Source organism: Myotis lucifugus, unplaced genomic scaffold (genome assembly GCF_000147115.1).
Source record: "Myotis lucifugus unplaced genomic scaffold, Myoluc2.0 scaffold_185, whole genome shotgun sequence".
Lineage (NCBI taxonomy): Eukaryota > Metazoa > Chordata > Mammalia > Chiroptera > Vespertilionidae > Myotis > Myotis lucifugus.
Window position 1 is genome coordinate 1,869,669 of NW_005871233.1, and position 13,987 is coordinate 1,883,655.

Genomic DNA, 13,987 nt, shown 5'->3' on the forward strand with positions numbered 1-13,987 from the left:
GGTGTCAGTGAGTGGTGCTAAATGGTGATGGGGCAAGCACATTGGGGTGGGGATGTTGGGTCTGAGGTGGCAGCTGAAGGCTTTCCCCCACCCCCAGGTTTGAGGACAGCCGGCTGGACGTGTGTGTCTATGAGTTGCACGTCTGGCTGCTGGCAGCTGACCGACACACCGTCATTGCTCAGCACCATGTGGCCCCCCGGACCTCTGGGAGGGGCCCTCCTGGCCGCTGGGTCCAGGTGAGACTCCCTGTCCCGGCTGCCAACCCAGACCCGTCCCAAGACCTCACAGAGGAAGGAGGGGGGAGAGCAGGGCTCATGGGTGCCTAATAAGGACTTCTTTCTGACCCGCTGCTGCCACAGGTGTCCCACGTATTCCGCCAGTATGGCCCTGGTGTGCGATTTGTCCACTTCCTGCACAAGACAAAGAACCGCATGGAGGCTGGTGGGCTGCGGCGAACAAGGGTGACTGACTCCTCCGTGTCGGTGCAGTTCAGGGAGTGACTGGCTGTTTTGACCCCTTGTCCCATCCTGAGTGTCTGACTTCATCGCCCTCCCGTCCCCCACCCAACATATAAATCTTTGGCCTTTCCCCTGCACTCTCGGGGCTCCAGGAGGGCAGAGATCATGTCTTCCCGAGGCAGTGCTCAAAGACAGTAGGTGCTCAATAAATATTGTTGACTAAACCAGTAAACACCTGTGCCCAAGGATTCTGAGTATTTTGCCATCTTTGCTCCTTAGAACTTCGCTGAGTTCCCAGCCCACTCGCACACCCTCTACTCTGTGATCCTCCAGCACCTCACACCTCCTCCACCTCCCACGCCTCCCTTAACCTCTGATCTCTTCACATACTCCCACCTTATGGTCTCTTACCATCTCCACCTACCTCCTTCCCCCACATTTCTTAGCTCTCAGAATCCCCCCGAATTCTCCTCCTCCATCCAACCCCAAGTTGTCCTTCCCCCTGAGCTGTCCCCATACCTTTCCTTCCCCAAGACCCACAATTCTCTTCTTTAGCTTCTCCTAAGAGCCCCCAGACCCAGGTATCCATCAAGGGCCCCATCCCTGGGGTTGGGGGTGAGAATAGGTTGCAAAGTCACATTTGCAGCAATATGCAAATTTGCACTAAAGTGCCTTCCATGTGTAGGGGAGGGGAGGGTTGAAGGATTGAACAACCCATAAGTCCTAGGCTCTGGCCAGATCTCACAACAGACCCTGGCCTGGCCTGGGCTGGTCCTTGAAGGCCTCCTGCTGTCTCATGCATGAATCCTGATCTGGAGGTCCCTGGCAGGCCAGAGCAGCTGGGGTCACTCAGGGAAGGGCTGTGCACAGAAAGGCCTGGGAAGCATGTCAATGTCTAATTATCAGCAGCGGTGCCATTGCATGCCACACATGCTTCCTGTGTGCGTGTGTCTGTGCACACCTAAATCCACGTCAGAGTCTATGGGTGCGCACCCAGTCACAGCACTGCCCCAGATAGGGCTGATCCTGGCATGACCACCCTGCTGTCTCCCCATCCCACCCCCATCCTGGGTGGACTTGGGTCCCAAGCACAAGCAGATGGCAGACAGGGGCAACTTCATAAGGACTGTATTGCGGGGAAGGCAGGGTGGGAGGGGGCAGGCAGAAAGCTCTCTTGTTGGGACGTGGGGCCCTCAGCAGGCCCCAGGGACAAGGCTGGGTGAGGGCTCCTCACTCCGTAGGGGCTGGAGATGAGGGGCCTCTGAGGCATCAGTAGCACCTGCAACAAAATAAAAACTGATCACCAGGAAGTGCCAGGGGCTCAGAGATTCTTGGCTTGGGGAGCTCTAGAGCCTGAGATAAGGTGTGGGCTGGGCTGGGCTCCCACTTCAGGAGCGGGGGCTCCTGGAGCTCTTGGTGGGTGGGCGGCGGGGGGGGGTGGTTTGGAGGCTACTGTGGCTAGACTTAGGGTCCCAAGTCTGTGAGTTTGCATATGTGAATGCAGGGTGGGCTCAGGGCTCCAAATGCTCCAGAACCTTCCCAAGGACCCTGGGACTGGGTCCTGGTGTTGAGGCTGTCCTAGAGGGTGTGGGTGGTTAGGGAGCATAAGGCCCAGGCAGGGTGTCCCCAGATGTAGAGTCTGGGTCTTGAGGTCTGGGTCAGATGTAGAGTCTGGGAGGCCCGAGGCAGCTCTGAGATCTGACGGTTTGGGGAGAGGGAAGAACTAGCTTTGGTTCTGGGGCTCCTGGGTGAGGGGGTGGATGGCTCCACATCCCACGCTAGACTGGGCAGCTCAGGAGTTAGTGGCCCTCCCTGGACAGTGTAGCTGTGGGTAGGCAGGTGGGGGTTCAGGAAGGTTGGGGGTGCTCCCTAAATGGAGGGGGTTGTGTCACATCTAAGTCTGAGAATCCCAGAACTGGTCTGAGAGATCCAAGAGGCATGGGCTTGGGGGAGGATGCGGGTGAGAAGGGGCCTCCGGGATGGGTCAGGGACTCAGGGGTCTGGGCAAACTGAAGCTGGGGGTGGGGGTGGGGCTGGGTTCTGTGCTGTGGAAGCGGATGTGCGCACTGGCACGGGGACAGGAGGGCACCTGCAGTAGATGGAGGAGATGGCATTGGACCAGTGGCCAAAGATGCCCCTGCGGTACTCTTCAAGGCGCGGGTAGGTGCCTGTCTTGAACTTGCGAGTTTTGCCACCCTTGCCGTTGCGGGACCACACGGTGAGCTCACAGCGCGGGGCCACCACGAGTGAGGAGATGATGTTCCTCCAGTCATAGGGCAGGAAGGGCAGGTCGGTGTCTGTCTCTATGGTCAGCTCCGCGCCTTGGCAGCAGTTCTCATAGTATGGGTCGCTCTTGTCATAGAACTTGGCGCATATCCGTGTCCCATTGGGGTTCTTGAGGTCAGCGGCTGCCGGGCAGGCGCCTCGGACACCGGGGATGGCCACCAGGGCCAGGGCCAGCAGCAGTGGGCACAGCGGGGCCATGGCGACGCTGCAGGGTTGTGCCCCTGCGCGCTTTTATGCTCCTGACCCGTGGGAAGGGACAAGCTGCAAGATTAGGACTCTGCGAGGGAGGGGGAGGGGGAGGGGCTCTTCCTAGTCCAGGTCGCAAACCCACAAGGAGAAATACAGGATGGACATATTTGTATGAAACAGCAGCTTACGTCAATACACAGGACTTGAGGGTCTGTCACTGCAGCACAGAGGGGGACAGGGTTAATAGGTTGGGCAGGAAGAGCTCTTACAAACTGACCAGGAATGAACCACCCCACCTCACCCACCTCCTTCAACAGGAGAGGCTGAGGGAGGGGGAAGAGGAGGGGGGCTGGGCCTTCAGGCGGGGCAGGTCTCAAGACCTTGGGAAAGTAGAAGCTGGAGATGGGGGGGGGGAGGGGTGCAGGAGGAGGGACAGGGAAGAGCTCCTTCACTCAGGAGTGGGACATCTTCCTGACCAAGTTCAGAAGCCAGAATCTGTGAAATATGAGATAGGCCTATTGTGTAACACTTAAAGCCATTACAGCCCGGACAGTGTGGCTCAGTGGTTGAGCGTGGGCCTGTGAACCAGGAGGTCACAGTTGGATTGCAGTTCAAGGCACATGCCCAGGTGCAGCCTGGGGGGCCTGCAGAAGGCAGCCGATCAGTGACTCACTCTCACCATTGATGTTTCTATCTTCTCTCTCCCTTCCTCTCTGAAACCAATAGAAATATCTATTTTTAAAAAGCAAAGAACGAAAACCATTGCAAGGCCCCCTGGTGGGTGTGGCTCAGTTGGTTGGGCCTGGTCCAGTGCAGGGAAAGCTGCTGGTTCCATTCTCTGACAGTCAACTGGTCATCCAGTCACTTTGATGTGCCCTGATCACCAGGGGGCAGGCGCTCCAATCAGTAGGTTAGCCTGCTTCTGGGTTGGGTGGGTGGGTGGGTGGGGGGGGGGACGACGACTATGGGGTTGTAGGTTCAATCCCCTGTCGGGGGCATGCTGGAGGCAGCCAATCTATGTTTGCTCTCACATCTATGTTTCTCTTTCTCTCTCTCTTTCCCTTCTCTCTCTAGAAAATCAATTAAAACACACACACACACAATCCATTGCAAGGCAATGTGCAAAGGCTTGGGGAAAATAGCTAGAAAGGTAAAGAGTGCTTACAAACTGACAAGATATCAAACAGCCCCCTGAACCCCAGGAAGGAGAAGCCTAGGAGGGGAAGGGAGGGCAGAGAGGCTGCCACCCCACTACCACTTCCTAGGAGTTCCATTTCCCACGAGGTTGGAGATCTTGATCTATAAAATAAATAGGATCTATCGAATTGTATACAAATTTTAAACTTGTATAGCAGCAAACAAACAAACGAACAAAACCAAAAGTGTAATGCAAGAGAAAAGAGACAATTCTTGTAAAACACAATGAGTGCTTACCAATCGGCACATTTCACTGAAATTAGCTTATTCGCCTTTTGTGAAGAAAGGGGAATTTTTGCCAAGATGGATGATCCCATCATACTTCTGGAACCAGCGCATGGCCTCCTCTTTGCTGACTCATGTTTGGCCCCCGTGTAGCCTGTCCTTGTTTCTTGCCTGCGATGCTGAAACCTGGCCTACCCAGCACCTTATAAGCCAAAGGAAAAAGTAGGGAGCAAGACAGGAAGGGCAGGGAGCCTGGGATCTCAGGATGGGACAGGGCCCCAGGGCTGGGACCATGGCCCAGGCCCTTCAGAGGCTCTTTGACTTTCCTGGTCTCCTGCCAGAGAAGAACAGGGTCAAGGGTGGGTGAGCTGCTCAGACAGACAATAGTTCAAGCCTGTGGTTCTGTGGGTGAGTGCAAGGCTGGGCCTCAGTTTCCTCATCTGTGAAATGGTAATAATTCTTCCTACGCTGTAGGGCTGTTGTGAGGACTTTAAGGGATAATGGGAAGTTCGAGAGTAAAAGGAACAGCCTGGCACCAAATCCCAGTTCCTCCACGAGTTCTGCACATGCTTCCACCTCGGGCCTCGTGGAGACAATGGTGGTACCCACCTCAGAGCGCTGGTGCGAGGAGTAAGTGGACCAATCCACACAACAGCACTTACAGTGGGCCCACTAAGTGCCATAGGAGCATGTGGCATCATCATTCTCATGAAAGCCTGGCGCACAATAAGGTCTCGATAAATGTAAACCAGCACAACACAACACCTACAGCGATTTGCTATTATCCAGTCACTCAGTTAAGACTCCCTCCCTACTGGTCCCCTCACATGCTGTCTGCCACCTTGGCCAGGGTAATACAGTGATTAAAAGCCAAAGGCTGGACCACAGAAGTGGGTTCAAATTCGACTCTGTCACCTTGCTGAGTGGCATTGCTTGCTGTGTGACCTTGGGCAAGTGAACTCACCTCTCTGAGCTTCCGTTTCCTCCTACCTTCCATGGGGTAATAGAATATGATAATAGAAATAGAATATGATCCTGTAAAATCACTTTCTATTATAAAGTAATTTATAGCTAATATAATAAAATATTCATAAACATGAATAATCCACATAATTGTTATTTATAAATGTAATATAAAAAGTACTTAATATGTAAAATTGAATAAGATAACAGCATAAATTCTATATAATAAAAGCCTAATATGCTAAGTGTCTGGTCATCTGGTTGGCCCTTCAACCAATCAAAGCGTAATATGCTAATGATATGCTAAGGCTGCTTGACCACTTGCTATGATGTGCACTAACCACCAGGGGTCAAATAGTCAACTGGTCAATAGTCACTATGATGTACCCTGACCACCTAGACCAGTGATGGCGAACCTTTTGAGCTCGGCCTGTCAGCATTTTGAAAAACCTTAACTCTGGTGCCGTGTCACATATAGAAATTTTTTGATATTTGCAACCATAGTAAAACAAAGATTTATATTTTTGATATTTATTTTATATATTTAAATGCCATTTAACAAAGAAAAAGCAACCAAAAAAATGAGTTCGCGTGTCACCTCTGACACGCGTATCATAGGTTCACCATCACTGACCTAGACGCTCCACCGGTAGGTTAGCTTGCTGCTGAGCTCTGGCCAATTGGGACTGAGCGACAGGAGCCCTCCCATGGTCCCTCCCCTGCTGGCTAATTTTCCACATCCCTCCCTGGCCCCGATCATGCACTGGTGGGTCCCTTGGTCTGGCCTGTGCCCTCTCGCAATCCGGGCTAAGGGAGCCCACCCCCAGTGCATGAATTTTGTGCACCGGGCCTCTAATATCCTATCTAATAATAGACAAAGATTCAAATTGACCGTACCTTCGCTATGCCCACCATTGGCTAATCAGAGCGATATGCAAATTAACTGCCAACAAAGATGGCGGTTAATTTGCATAAATAGGCGCCAAGCGGCAGAGTGAAGGCTGGAAGGCGGCTCCGCCCCGCAGCAGCAAGGACTAGAAGGCGGCTCTGGCCGGAGCAAAGTCCTGGGTCCCAGGTGCTGGAAGAAAACCAGTGCTGGCAGCCAGGGTAAGGGAAGGCCTATTGCATGAATCTTTTCGTGCAACAGGCCTCTAGTAAATATATAAAGCATGAAATACACTGCCCAGCACATGGTAGTTGCTTAATAAATAGGAGCTATTGCCCTAGCGAGTTTTGCTCAGTGGATAGAGCATCAGCCTGCGAACTGAAGAGTCATGGGTTCGATTCCATTGAGGGCATATGCCTGAGTTTCGGGCTTGATCCCTAGTAGGGGGTGTGCAGGAGGCAGCTGATCAATGATTCTCTCTCATCATTGATGTTTCTATCTCTCTCTCCCTCTCTTCTTCTCTGAAATCAATACAAATATTTTTAAAAATAAATAAATAAGAGCTATTATGAGTATTCTTATTATGATTTTGAGACCCTGGACCTTGGCCTGGCCCTGCCCCAGACCAGATCTGGATCCTTCTCCCTCTTTTCCTTCCAGGACCTCGTGAAATCTAATCTCCAGCTGCTAACTTCCCAGGTCCTTGACCTCAAGACACAGAAGCCCCACCCTCGCAGCTCTGCAGGGGCAAGACTCAGGGATGGAGACATGGTAAGTGCAGCTCGCTTAGACCTTGGATGCAGTTACCTGGAGTCCACCTGCCCAGGAGGGCCATGGGCTTCAGACAGATGGTGACGTGGGTCAGCAAGGAGACCTGGAGAGGGAGGCAAACCAGGGACAGGAACACAGGACCCATTGGGCCACAGCAGATCGCAGCACCCCCAATCCAGGCACACACACATGGGCAGGGGGAGGGACACTACTTCACACAGTCAGCGACTGATGGCCACCAAATCTCATTGGTGACTATGCATTGAGTGTAGGCACATGCTCGATACACAGTCCCAGAGAAACATAGTCCCAGACCATGTCCCCCCACAGAAACACACAGCCACCATCACCCACAAGCCCCAGCCCCCAACCACTCCCACCGTACACCCCATGAAATCTCAAACTCGAGAACACACTGACATGTCCATGTGAGGACACACACAGCATGTTCACCCCAAAGCAATTTCCTCGCTGTTTATTAACACAAATGGGACAAATCGTAGAAAAATAAATAACTCCAGTTTACACATTTTTTTCTTCAAATGGAAGAATGCCTGCCCTTGACAAACCCATGAGCCCTGGAGAAAGTCAGACGGTAAATCAATACATTTGAACACAATATAAACAGAGTTATAACAGAGGTATTGCAAAGGACTCTGGGAATGCAGTGGGAAGAATACCCTGGTTTGGGTTTTGATTTTATCCCCTGATATATTTTGATTCATGTAATAAGAAAAAAATTCTTGATCTGACATTTTTCACCATAAAAAAGGAGATGGATGTATATGTGAAATTGCCACTAGATAAAAAAAGAAAGAACTCATCTCAATCAGGGTAGTACCTGAGCATAAACATGATAGGTGGCATTAATTTAAATGAAAATGCTGTCTGTTGCATAAATATAGGAAAACTAGAGGCTCAGTGCACAAAATGTGTGCATTGGGGGGTGGGTGTCTGTTGCATAAATATAGGAAAACTAGAGGCTCAGTGCACAAAATGTGTCCCTCAGCCCAGCCTGCACCCTCTCCAATCTGGGACCCCTTGGAGGATGTCTGAATGGGGGATCGGGCCTAAACTGGAAGTCAGACATCCCTCTCACAATCCAGGACTGCTGGCTCCCCAACCGCTCACCTGCCTGCCTGATTGCCCCTAACCGCTTCTGCCTGCCAGCCTGATCACCTCCTAACCACTCCCTGCAGGCCTGATAGGTGCCTAACTGCTCCCCTGCTGGCCCGATCGCCCCCAACTGCCCACCCCTGCAGGCCTGGTCACTCATAACTGCCGACCCGATCGCCCCAACTGCCCTCCCCTGCAGGCCTGGTTACCCACAACTGCCCTCCTCTGCCGGCCATCTTGTGGCTGTGGGCACCTCCATCTTTGCAGCCTGCTGCTCAGTCATTTGGTCACCCCTCACTAACCCCCCTGCTGGCCTGGTCGCCCCACGTAGCCTGTTTGGTTGTCCGTTCGGTTGTGATGGTCGCTTAGGCTTTTATATAGATAGATATTCAGGTCAGTGCTTAAGTTCATGCTGGCTCATCAGAACTCAGTACTCACACTTCTGCAAGGATGTCACTGCATGGGGTTATTTCAATGGGATTAACATGATCCTCCGAGGCAGCCATAACTGTGTGGCTTGGAAACAGTGGTCCTCCAAGTGTGGTCCCTGAACCAGCAGCATCAGCATCCCCTGGGGACTCCTTAGAAATGCAGGTGCTGGGCCCCACCCAAGCCTACTGAGTCAGAAGTTCTAGGGATGAAAGCCCAACAACATCCAGGGTAAACAAGGGACCCCAGTCATCATCAAGAAACGTCCTCTGAAACTATTTCATCTATTTATTCAATAAACATCTACTGAGTAGGTACTCAGTAGATGTTTATTGAATAAATAGATGAAATACTTACAGCAGGGGTCCCTATACTACAGCCCGCGGGCCACATGCAAATACAAATATTGTATTTGTTCCCGTTTTGGTTTTTTTTACTTCAAAATAAGATATGTGCAGTGTGCATAGGAATTTGTTCATAGTTTTTTTTTAAACTGTAGTCCAGTCCTCCAACGGTCTGAGGGACAGTGAACTGGCCCCCTGTTTAAAAAGTTTGAGGACCCCTGACTTACAGCCAGGAGGCCCACAGTTCCGAGAGAGACTCCCCCAAGTTCACCCAACGCGAAGCAGGGAGCCAGTGGGGCACCATGGGCCCTTGCTTATCTCTAACTCCAGGTCCGGGTCCACAGGGTGGGCTTCTTCAAAACCCTGTTGACTGCACCAGGTAAATGTTCATGTAAGAAACATCGAACCTGTAGAGGATTTTAATGAGTTTATTTGAGCCAAACAGGCCACATATGCCGGGGAGCAAGATCTCAAATGCTCGGAAGAACGGCAGTTTTGCAGTTTCTCTTATGCATTTGTAACTAAGAAGTAAATTCAAGGAAGATTACCTGAAAGTGGGAAGAAGCAAGCAGGGATTGGATTACAGGCTCGTAACAAGATTCTGTGCTTTCTAAAGGTGTCTATGCTTTTGAGGGGTATCACTTCTGACTTCTCAAAGGTGTGTTAACCTGAATGCACAAGAACAATGGACAGAGCTGATTTTAAAGCCTCTCACTAAAGTAGCTATCAGCCTGGGGCATGACTACCCACTTAGGAATTTATAATCAGATCACCCTGAGAAGTTGCTTTCCATAGAACCCCTTCTATCTATTTCCCTGCTGGACTGTAGGCTGGCAGTAGTGGTGTCCCAGAATCTCTGCCTGGGGACTAATAGCCACTCCCTCTTGTGTTCCTTCCGGTTTAGGAATGGTAGTAGCTTCTGGCTCTTAGCTGGGCCTGCTGCTTACCTTTGCTGGTGTCCCTTAGCCATGCCCCACCACTGTACACTGTTGCTTAAACAAATCCCTTTCTCCATTTGATGGTGGCATTGGTCTCCTGCAGGGATCCTGGCTGATACAGTCACATAGTCACACCCACACTCATCTCTAGCAGGAGGGATGGGAGTCCCATGCTTGGTTTAGGTCACTGTCGGAGCAGCCAGAGCACAGCTGCTCTGAGTCCGTATATTCTTCTGAATTCTGCTCGATTATGCCACCTGTCAGGACGGGTTCCCTCTCAAACCCTATCCATTGCACTAACTGTTGGGTCTGAGCCCCTCTGCCGGGGGCTTGGACCTTCTTGGGGCTGGGTTTAGATGGAGAAGCCATGAGCAGTGTGGGTGTATAAGAATGAGTCTTTATTGTAGAAGCCATTGGCCATATAGTCATCAAACAAAACAGTTCTTCAAAGCAAAGTCCCATACAGGCAGCTGCACACCGGCTGGTGAGCAAATACATCTTTCCCACAAAAGTAGCATTAGCCTCTGTGCCCACACCTATTATCTGAGCAGCCACATGCTGCCCCTAGACTCATGGCCTCACATAGTAGCGGCACCTGAGCTCTCTGCCTTAGCAGCTTCTTCCACCTCTCCAGCCTTTCCTGCACATATAGCAGCTGCATCCTCTGCGCCTGCCTCTTCCCCCAGCACTGGCTGGCTAACATGCATTATACTATTTAGACCAGAGGTTCTCAACCTGTGGGTCGCGACCCCTCTGGCAGTCAAACGACCCTTTCACAGGGGTCACCTAAGACCATCCTTCATATCAGATATTTACATTATGATTCATAACAGTAGCAACATTACAGTTATGAAGTAGCAACGAAAATAATTTTATGGTTGGGTCACAACATGAGGAACTGTATTTAAAGGGCCAGAAGGTTGAGAACCACTGATTTAGACCAAAGAGGCTTCTTTCCAAGTAGTGACCCTGCTTCGCACCTTCACATAGTCCTCGGACATTCTGATTAAGATTCCCATGTTCAGAGTGGCCTTGGCAATCCGGCGTACTATCAACAAGGCCTCCACACCCTAATTAGCCGTGGCTATTCGGCAACTGTGGTGTGGTTCCCACAGTTACTCAAGATTCACCAGGAATGATGTGGGGGAGGGGCTTTGCCGAAAAGAAGGCATGAGAAATTTTTGTTTGGCTGGCAACAATGGTGTCTCTTTTATCCAGTTTAGAGACAGGGATAAAGTTTCCTCTCTTATTTGACAGTTCACATGTTAGAGCTTTTTATTTTATATTTTTAAATATATTTTTTAATTGATTTCAGAGAGGAAGGGAGAGGGAGAGAAAGATAGAAACATCAATGGTGAGAGAGAATCATTGATCGACTGCCTCCTGCACACCCCTTACTAGGGATCGAGCCTGCAGCTGAGGCATGTGCCCTTGACCAGAATCAAACTGGAGGCCCTTCAGTCCTCAGGCTGACACTCTATCCCCTGAGTCAAACCGGCTAGGGGGATAATTTTATTTTTTTATTTTTAAATATATTTTTATTGTTGATAGTATTACAGATATCTCCCATTTCCCCCCTTTTAACTCCCTCCTCCCAGCCCCTACCTATCTACCCCAGGTCTTCACTACCCTATTTCCTGTGTCTATGAGCTATGCATATAAGTATATAAGTTCTTTGGTTTATCTCTTCTCATCCCCTCAACCCCACATCAAGGTATGTCAATCTATTCCATGCTTTGGATCTTATTTTGTTGGCCACTTTATTTTATTCATTAGATTCCACAAATAAGTGAGATCATGTGATATTTGTCTTTCTCAGATTGGCTTATTTTATTTAGCATAATATTTTCCAGGTCCATCCATGCTGTCCCAAATGGTAAGAGATCCCTCTTTTCTACAGCTGCATAGTATTCCATAGTGTACATGTCCCACAGCCTATTTATCCATTCATCTACTGATGGGCACTTGGACTGTTTCCAGATCTTAGCTATTGTGGGTAATGCTGCTATGAACATAGAAGGGCATACATCCTACATCCTTTCTGATTTGTGTATTGGGGTTTTCAGGATATATTCCAAGAAGAGGGATCACTGGGTTAAATGGAAGTTCCATTTTTAATTTTTTGAGGAAATTCCATACTGTTTTCCATAGTGGCTGCACCAATCTGCATTCCCACCAGCAGTGAATAAAAAATTGATTTCTTTTTTATTATTATTGATTTCAGAGAAGAAGGGAGAGGAAGAGAAAGATAGACACATCAATGAGAGAGAGAATCATTGACTGGCTGCCTCCTGCATGCCCCCTATTGGGGATCAAACCCGCAACCCAGGCATGTGTCCTTGACAGGAATCGAACCTGGGGCCCTTCAGTCTGCAGGTCAATGCTCTATCCATTGAGCCCAACCGGCTAGGGCCATTGCTTTTTTTATGATAGCCCATTCTGACAGGTGTGAGGTGATATATCATTTTGGTTTTAATTTGCATTTCTCTGATGATTAATGACTTTGAGCATTTTTTCATATGTCTCTTGGCCATTTGTGTGTCCTCTTTGGAGAAATGTCTATTCAGGTCCTCTGCCCATTCTTTAATTGGATTGTTTGTCTTCCTTTTGTTGAGTTGATTGAGTACTTTATATATTTTGGATATTAACCCCTTATCAGATGTATCATTGGCAAATGTATTCTCCCATACAGTGGTCTCCCTTTCATTTTGATGATGGTTTCTTTTGCTGTGCAGAAGCTTTTTATTTTGATGTAATCCCATTTGTTTATTTTCTCCTTAGTTTCCTTTGCCCTAAGACCGTGGTCAGCAAACTGCGGCTCGGGAGCCACATGTGGCTCTTTGGCCCCTTGAGTGTGGCTCTTCCTAAGCCTTAGGAGTACCCTAATTAAGTTAATAACAATGTACCTACCTATATAGTTTAAGTTTAAAAAATTCGGCTCTCAAAAGAAATTTCAGTCGTTGTACTGTTGATATTTGTCTCTGTTGACTAATGAGTTTGCCGACCACTGCCCTAAAAGATGTATCCATAAACATATTGCTACGTGAGATGTCTGGGATTTTACTGCCTATGTTCTCCTCTAAGATTTTTATGGTTTCATGCCTTACATTTAAGTCTTTTATCCATCTTGAGTTTATTCTGGTGTATGGTGTAAGTTGGTGGTCTAGTTTCATCTTTTTGCATGTGTCTGTCCAGTTTTCCCAACACCATTTGTTGAAAAGACAGTCTTGATTCCATTGTATGTTCTTGCCTCCTTTGACAAACATTTACTGATCATAATGGTGTGGGTCAATTTCTGGGATATCTGTTCTGATCAACTGGTCTATATGCCTGTTCTTGTGCCAATACTAGGCTGCTTGGTTGTAATGGCTTTGTAGTATAGTTTGATATTCGATATTGTGATTCTTCCTACTTCGTTCTTCTTTCTCAAGATTGCTGCAGCTATTCGGGGTCATTTATGGTTCCATATAAATTTTTGGAGTATTTGTTCTAGATCTGTGAAGTATGGGGCTGTGGGTCTTGGTAACAGTGAACATGGTGGCGGACCCCGGTGTGACCGAACCCAGGCGCTGCTCCCTCTCTCACTACCACTGGTTGGACCCCAGGGCGCTGGAGGCGGTCAAGGCGCTGAGGGACCACTACCTGAGTGATGCTCAGACCCCCAGTCCCCAGGGGACGCTGGTCCCGTCAGGGTCGGGATCCTGGTCCCTATCCCGAGGGCCCTGGCATCCTAGCGTCACGCAGGCGCATCTCAGATCTCAGGTGTGAATTCTGACCAGCTGCATCCTAAGCACAGAAAGCACCTTCCTGCCACTCACAAAAGGGCGCCCCCAGGCGGACCCGGCTCACGTCGGGGTGCAGCGCTCCGCAAGGGGTGCATTTCATTCCCCTTTCCAGTCCTCGTCCTCGGGGAGCTCTGTGGCTCCGTGCACAGTACGCACGACCCCTGCACCACACAGTCGGGTCACGGGCATGAATCCCCGACTTCCCCGCACTTCAGGGCACAGGCGAGGGGCGCAGCCTCAGCCCCACCATTGTCCCGCCCAGGAGGAAGAGATGCTGAGCTGGAGGCCTCGGAACTGCTCCTTCCGCCCACGGAGGGTTCCCCCGCTGCCCTGGGTGAGGCCCGCGGGTCGGTGTGGGGTGGGGTGGGGTGGGGTGGGGTGGGGGACAGGGCGGCGGTCG

General features: G+C 50.0%; 3 protein-coding genes across 6 annotated transcripts in view; 2 read left to right on the plus strand and 1 right to left on the minus strand.

Annotated features, from left to right (window-relative positions):
* The window catches only part of NCCRP1 (non-specific cytotoxic cell receptor protein 1 homolog (zebrafish)), a 14,109-nt gene extending 13,419 nt beyond the window's left edge, over positions 1–690 (plus strand). For 3 of the 4 annotated variants that reach the window (XM_014462612.2, XM_014462615.2, XM_014462614.1), the window contains exons 6-7: positions 98–236; positions 360–690. In XM_014462612.2, the coding sequence (XP_014318098.1) occupies positions 98–236; positions 360–500 (280 nt within the window). In that variant the 3' untranslated portion in view covers positions 501–690. The remainder of the gene's footprint in view (positions 1–97; positions 237–359) is intronic. The other variant, XM_023760583.1, reaches the window with a different exon arrangement.
* Positions 691–1,570: 880 nt separating this feature from the next.
* Positions 1,571–2,942, minus strand: LOC102421190 (syncollin-like). Its single transcript, XM_006096694.2, has 2 exons — positions 2,548–2,942; positions 1,571–1,737 (listed from the first exon to the last, which is right to left on the minus strand). Exons 1-2 carry the CDS (start codon positions 2,940–2,942, stop codon positions 1,728–1,730), a joined length of 405 nt encoding a protein of 134 aa, XP_006096756.1. The 3' UTR covers positions 1,571–1,727.
* Positions 2,943–13,205: 10,263 nt separating this feature from the next.
* The window catches only part of LOC102438537 (interferon lambda-4-like), a 2,158-nt gene continuing 1,376 nt past the window's right edge, over positions 13,206–13,987 (plus strand). The window contains exons 1-2 of the mRNA XM_023760568.1: positions 13,206–13,521; positions 13,573–13,934. Of these exons, the coding sequence (XP_023616336.1) occupies positions 13,307–13,521; positions 13,573–13,934 (577 nt within the window). The 5' untranslated portion in view covers positions 13,206–13,306. The remainder of the gene's footprint in view (positions 13,522–13,572; positions 13,935–13,987) is intronic.